The 7,286-nt window shown below is 31.3% G+C and overlaps 1 protein-coding gene across 1 annotated transcript; it reads right to left on the bottom strand.

The window, feature by feature from the left end:
* Positions 1 to 1,435: 1,435 nt before the first annotated feature.
* LOC104907823 (uncharacterized) lies at positions 1,436 to 4,346 on the bottom strand. Its single transcript, XM_010696817.4, has 4 exons — positions 3,577 to 4,346; positions 3,371 to 3,458; positions 2,327 to 2,385; positions 1,436 to 2,186 (listed from the first exon to the last, which is right to left on the bottom strand). Exons 1-4 carry the CDS (start codon positions 3,670 to 3,672, stop codon positions 2,028 to 2,030), a joined length of 402 nt encoding a protein of 133 aa, XP_010695119.1. The 5' UTR covers positions 3,673 to 4,346; the 3' UTR covers positions 1,436 to 2,027.
* Between the last annotated feature and the right edge of the window lie 2,940 nt (positions 4,347 to 7,286).

Here is a 7,286-nt window from a genome sequence, read left to right as displayed (position 1 = left end):
ACCCAACTATAAGATGATAATCCTGATACAAGTTTGTATGACAATCAATCATCGTTTATTTCACTTGCGTGATTTAACAACGGTTTATCAAGACTATTTAATTAGTGAGTAATGATTTCATTTCACAAAAATGTTAGTTAATTTTTTTAAGTATGTAAGATAAATAACCCCACTGTACTGACATATCGTTTAGGTTTAATCAACCAAGTTTGCAAGTCAGACTCCTTAGAAGGAGGGCGATGGTAAGGAAACCTCACCCTCAAGGAGTCCTATTGGGGTTTGATCTCCATGACCTAATCATGGCGTCTTTCCAATCTTATCTAGTGTGATAAGAAAACGCTCTTAGTTCGATTCGGTAAAATGCATGTGGGTCTCCAAAATCTGATATCATAGGTTCAAACCCTACAAAGCATGATTCAAGCCTTATTTAGTAAAAGGTTGTTAATTAATCATACGCGGTGCAACCATACATACACCATCCGGCGGATTTGTGATCATGCGCGGTGCTTACATTTTATAATACTAGCCTTCATATGCACGCGATGAGTGCATTAATTTCAAAATTTGTTATTCTATTAGATACTCCATTCGTACTTTATTTATGATTAAACTTAAATGTGAAAAATTCAACAGTTAGATGAATTTAGATATATTAATTCGCTAATGTAAAAAAATAAAAAGGTTGTGAGTGATTGTTAACATTATTTTTTGTGAATGAATATTGAACAGAAAGAACAAAAATAATGAGTTGGTTTAACTGATTAAAGAGTATCAAAGGTAGTGAAGTTCAGACTTTTCATGTGCACGTTATGTATGCCTCTTTTTTTTATAAGGTATAAATATTTTGTCCATTTAATTTTTGATTGAAGTATTTGATGCATATACCATTTTAAACTTGTTTTAAATGGCAAGTTGGAATGAGAATTTTTAAATGATTTGCTTTTGTAATTTTTTTCATTCCATTAATTAGATCATTAAGGGTATTTTAGTCACTTCAAAAAAGGACACCACACCTCCTCCCTTGGCTTATATAATAGAGATATATTAGGTTCCTCCTATACTTAAGGAGTTAAGGTACTTAACTAGGTTTTCTTTCGTGATTTTAGAAAAAGAAAAGAATTACACATTATTATGAACAATTTGACAGCATGAAAAACCTATCAAAGCCAACTACCAAATTAGGCTACATTGAATGTTATATGATTACATCAAACATGATCATGGTAAAAAAAAAGGGCCACAAGTGAGAATGAAATAACATGATACTCACAATCTATCAATTTGATAAATTTCATCCGTTAAAATGAGATAGGTGGTTGAGCCTAACTGAAAAGGCAGTTAATAACAGATTACCTTCTTCTTCTTCTCCTTCACTCTTGCAATCAAGACAATGAAGAGGCACCAAGGGCCATACTTGTCAAACATGGCCCTCCACTTCATCTAATTTTAATTTGTCTCTTCATTTATTCACAACGTAACACCACTAATATAAATTCTTCAACAAAATATATTATACTCCCTCCGTCGACCCATAATATAGCGCTTGTTTCTTTTTTACATGGCCTTCAAGACGTAACTTTGACCTTTAATATCTTCAATTCCGTATTAATAAAAAAATATTAAAAGTTGATATTATGAAACTACAAATTGAGACGAATCTAACAAGATCCCACATGAATATGTTTTTTATACATACAAATGAGAATATTCGGTCAAAGATTTTAATGTTTGACCCACCAAAAATGAAATAGACACTATATTATGGGACGGAGCCCGGAGGGAGTAGTACTTTTTTCATATATGCTCTTTGAAGAACAAACAAACAAAAAAAGAATACGTAGTAACTAGTAAGTACAAAAAACCAAAAAAAATAGAGGACTTATATATGTGGTCTAGTGGATCCACTTAATAATATAACCTTTTTAATTTCCTGTTACATATCTGATAAAGAGACTATAAGAGAGAAAAATTTCCATATATTTAAACGTACATTGTTTAATTAGAAATTAATCTTAGGAAATTTAGACTTAATGCTTGTTGTGAATAGGAGATTTGCGATGAGGCTGAACATAATCCATGACTACCGCATCTTCGATAGGTTCGCCTTCACTTGCATCAGTAGCCTCTTTGGTCTCTTCGTGTGACTTTGATTCTAGCATTGATCTTGGCTTATTTCCCTTTAAACCCTATTACCAAAAAAACGCATAAAGTGAAGGTTAATATGTAAGTATATACTAGTGCATCACTGCATCTTCTTTTACATTCAAGTTCTAGGGATTTTTGTTCACGGAAATAAAGCTTTGTTTAATTTCTATAAGCAATCTACCTGCACATCCGTTATATCTGCCCTTGTGCTCTTGTCCAACGTAACAAATGATGTGTCTTCTGCAAAGTTCATTTGTTAAGAATAAATCAGATATGCATATATGAGATGACTCACAAATAGTAATGAAATTGCATGCATGGAATTTATTGCGAGGTAACAAATAGTTCTGTATTGCAAATTATGAGCTTAAAAGGTGCATTAGAAACATGCCCTTTATTATCATCGTTAGTGGAAGTTTGCATGTGTATTATATTTATATTGATGTAAGAAGACGCGCACGCGTACACACATAGTTTGCTAAGGAGAAGTGTCCTACTAAGAAAGCAATTTGATCAATTCCCGGAGTTGAGTGCATGTCTAGTGCAACAAGTCCTCAAGAATTTTGTACATTTCATGAAATAGCATAATACTCGCTCTTTTTTTTCCCCTTCTCCTTTTCTTTTAGGAAATTATCAAAGGATATTAGAGTCACAAGAGTAGTTGCTGTGAGAAATAGTAAAAGTATGTAGCTTATTATCAATGGGTTGCATGCAGATGTTAAATTATATGGTGTCTAATTTCGATGAAATCTTAGTAATACTAACTCGTACCTAAATTAGTTGGCACATAGTCACAAAAGTTACGATACAAGTTTGGCCAAGTTTCCTACAAAAGGTTCCCAAAAGCTAGAAGAATGACACTATGATCATACGGCGATAATTAGTAGTTCAAAACAAGTATATCTATATGATTACATAGTCTTATTTGGTTGACATAAATAAACAAGTGAAGTGGAACATATAACTATAAGTGATTTTATATGATTGAAAAAAACATAAAAAGTGAATATATAAGTGATAGTTTACTAAAATATTATTTTTTGAAATGAGGAAAGTCACTTAGCTAGTGAAACTATAATGGGAATATGAATATCGATCTACTTATTGTAACAAAAAGAGTGTTAATATTTTCTAATGGGATATAAAGTTCATTGGTATGAGATATTCTTATGAGGTTATATATCATATGCTCAATCAAACGGCCAGTTATGCATGTGTCGTGTACCTAAAGATGTCTCTTTGGTGTCCTCAACGCCTGGAAAGCCCTTGATATATTCATGATGTAATTGTTTTGTTTTGTCTGCATCCTGCAACTACGCATCGTACAAGCTCAGCATGCATGACATTATGAGTGTAATTTATGTACGTGGATGTTGCATGTAATCCATGAAAAGAATTTATGCTATAACACAAGCTAAGATATTAAAATACCTTGCTATATGAGAAGAGATCAAAAGTGTGCCTTGCATTGCATGCATGCGTTTGAAGTAATAAAAAGGTAACCATAATAAGAGCAATTGTAGACATAATGAAAGTTGTATGATATAAATTTGTATTATATACTCCCTCCGTCCCATAATATAAGTCCTGATTCTGTTTTTACACAGGAATTAAGGTAAACTAGAATCTTGTTGTCTTTAAATAAAAAGATTCATTTTTATTGGGAAACACTTACATTGTTTTTTTTCTTTTTAACAAAAAATAAAAACTTAACATTAATATTGCATAGTTTAATGTGTAGAGGAGTTTAATGGGTTATGAGATTCTATTTTATCATTAATAATGGTGCATTGGAAGCTGAAATTATGAGGACTTTTTGGGAGTTAAATTATTTTCATGAGGGTATTTTGGGTATAATTATTGATTGAAAATAGAAACAAGACTTATATTTTGGGACACTTTAAAAAGAAAGGGGACTTATATTATGGGACGGAGAGAGTAGAAAATAAGGGTAAATAAACTTAGAAGAAACTAGTGAAGTGAGTGTTGTTTTAAGCTTTTTTGAGAATTGTTTAGTGTACGACACTTGGAGTACTAGAAGAAAGAGGCAGGTATATGTAGTAGTGAATAACTTAGAGCTTGATCGTGGAGGGTATATAAAAGAAAAGACGAAACATGGAGAAGAAAAAAAGAAAAAAGAAAGAAGAGGAGGTTCTTAATTGCGAGAACATGGAAATGTTTGGCTGATAATGAACGTTGATATAGCCAATTCAATACTAAAAAGGATTACCCTTGTCCCCCTTTCTCTCCAACACTATCGACTATTGTGGGGGCTCATAGTATATCCCCACAATTAGCTACTTCTCTCTGTGACTTTATATGTCAAAACAGTAAACTAGCTACCATATGTTTTCATGAAGAGTGATTAAAACAGGTTTTCATATATTCATGTCTTATTTTTTTGCTTCATTAGGAGAAAAATTGGCTCAAGGCCAGGACTAACTCTAGAAGCCTACAAGGAACACTAGCTCAAAGACAAGCTAAAAGTGAAATTCACGAATTTATTGTTGGGATGACGATTCAAATCTTGGACAAAAACCCTGAAATTCAAGATAGTATCCACTGAGTTTACCACCTCTTCCTCTTTTCATATATATACTCATTTATAAACCATTAATATATTTGCATTTCATAAAGAAATATTATTATTTATAATTTTTGTAACATTTTGTATATAAACAAAACATTGTGAACTTTTCTAATGCAAATATGGTCATATACTCCCTCCATCCTCAAATAATATCTTGTATGACGACTTTAAAATCTCCAATATACTACTTTGATGTATTAGAATTATGATATAGATATACTTATTACGTTATATGTCTATTAATGGTATGATTCATAATTCATAAGTAGTAAAATATGATTATTTAATAATTTAGTAGTTAATACTAAATTAAGTTATTAATTTATAACTACTAGCTAACTTTATTACTATTAATTGATTAATATAACTAATACAATAATTGATGATGAATGGCTAATGAATTCAAAATATTTCCAGTCAAGTCTAACAAGTACCCAATATATTGTATAAAATCCAATCAGGTGTAATTAGCTTCAACTCGTTGCAACAAATTACAATCCGACCTAATAATTAATTTCAATCACGAGTCATGGCTAAAAATAATGTCTAATTGATTTTTTCAGTTTGAATAAGTAAGTTTAAATAAATTTAATTTAGTTCATATAAGTTTCATAAGTTCTAGAAAAACTCAATTCAAGTTAGTTTACAAATTCAAGTATATAAAACATGGCCTAAATCATGTTGGATGTTCAATATCAAATCATATGATCTAGGTAATTACTTATAAAATTTTAGCCAAATCATATTTGTTTAAGTGCCTTTTTGTTTCCATATATAAATGAAATCACTATGATTGAATTTCCAACCTACTCCTTAAGTTGTGATCAACAAATACTAGAATTTTATCCATGGCAATGGCTACATCTTGTTGAGCACCACCCACCAGGCCACCATGCATGTTAATGGTGAATGTTATGGGTTGAATCCTATATAGCACATCTTGAGGGGATTTCCCTTCACCCCTAAAGCTAACTAGCTAAGGTGTGCCTTTATTATATTTCACCAAATAAATGTATATGCACACTAGTACATTACTACTTACTACGTATATAAAACCATATATAGTGGAGATGTTGGTATACCATAGCTAGAAACAGAGAAGATTTGGGTCGGTTTGCCCATTTGTTACCCAAGTGGAACACCATTCATTGTCCTGCTTTTTTAGGATTACTATGTAGGGTATGTCTTGTGTCTCCCCCATTTCTAATTCTTTGTTTCAAAATCTTGAATTTCTTTCTTAAACCCTTAAATCTTATTTTCTTGCAGGATTTACTGAGCTAGTCTTCCTGTTAAAAGGTGGAATGGTAGAATTATGGTCCTTTTTTTTTGGAATTTATGATAGTCTATGCACCAATATCTAGTTAGTCTTACTTACTGTTGATTAGCATGCATGCTAGTCTCTCCACAAACCCAAATGTTACTGCATTTGCTGTGAACATGAGTGTGCCATCTGGAATTTTATCTCCATTTTCCAACACATGCATGATTTTAACCTACAATACATGATACATCCTCCCAAGAAGAGTACTGTTACTTGCATTTTCCTAATCTAACTGGTCTACCTACATCCAGGGAATAATTAGATTTTAACCTTTGCCTCTTAATATAGGTTTGAAAAACAAGACTATTCCTGCATCTCTATTATGGTAATGCACACATCTTAACTGTAAATATGTATTCAAACATGTGTTTTACTTGATACTTTTGTCGTTCTTTTTTTATTGCAACATTTTTTTATTTTTTTACTATTTATAATTTACATTTTGACTGAATAAACATAATCATACGAGATCTTATTTGATTCGTTTTAATGTGTTGTTTTGTAATATGTTTCATGTGCTTTACAAATACATAACAAAAGCTATTAAATGTCAAAACTATGTCTCGACAAGGATGATAATGCAAATGTTGCAATTAGAAGAGAATGTAGGAAGTATATTAGTAAATTTCATTTATTCTCTATTACTAGCACATACTTGAAAGTAGAAATGTGATATACCACTCTTTTATCATTATCAATCACGTCATTAATAAGCAACAATTGTCATTATTTACAAAATAATTTCATCTAATTTAAAAAAATAATAATGAAAAGCTATTCAAGATTATTAATTAATTGACATGATATCGATCAAATAGCATATGAATGTAAATTGTGGAGGACCTTTGATATTGAGGTAAGGTTTGTCATTACCTAATAAGTCAATTCTACCAATCTTTCTATTGAGCTGATAATAAATTACATTGATGAGAGGTTATGCAAATCTAAACTACCAATTCTAATGAAAAGATTAACACCGTAAAACTAAAACATTGGGGTGTTCATTGAAGGTATTAAATCCAATTTTCATGCACCACAAACACAATTCATAAACAACAAAAAAGATAACTAAAACTCCCAGAGAGAAGAAAAAAAAAGGCAACGCAAAAAAAGACCCCATAGAATGGGCAGGGGGACATGGTAAATATAAAGAGACAAGGGATATGATATGACTAGATACTCCCTTGTACGAATTTGGATCACATAGGCCAAGATTTTCATTGACCACAC

This window comes from Beta vulgaris, chromosome 5 (assembly GCF_026745355.1).
Source record: "Beta vulgaris subsp. vulgaris cultivar EL10 chromosome 5, EL10.2, whole genome shotgun sequence".
Classification (NCBI taxonomy): domain Eukaryota; kingdom Viridiplantae; phylum Streptophyta; class Magnoliopsida; order Caryophyllales; family Amaranthaceae; genus Beta; species Beta vulgaris.
The sequence above is the reverse complement of the archived record's forward strand: the minus strand, read 5'-3'. Positions and strand labels throughout refer to the sequence as shown.

What these genes read in the sequence shown, in the direction of transcription:
- LOC104907823 (XM_010696817.4), bottom strand. Translation starts at nt 3,672, where the DNA reads ATGTCTACAATTGCTCTTATTATGGTTACCTTTTTATTACTTCAAACG. An exon ending in ATCTCTTCTCATATAGCAAG is followed by an intron (nt 3,459 to 3,576) that starts GTATTTTAATAT and finishes TACGATGCGTAG; the next exon opens with TTGCAGGATGCAGACAAAAC. An exon ending in CAGATATAACGGATGTGCAG is followed by an intron (nt 2,187 to 2,326) that starts GTAGATTGCTTA and finishes TTTTGGTAATAG; the next exon opens with GGTTTAAAGGGAAATAAGCC.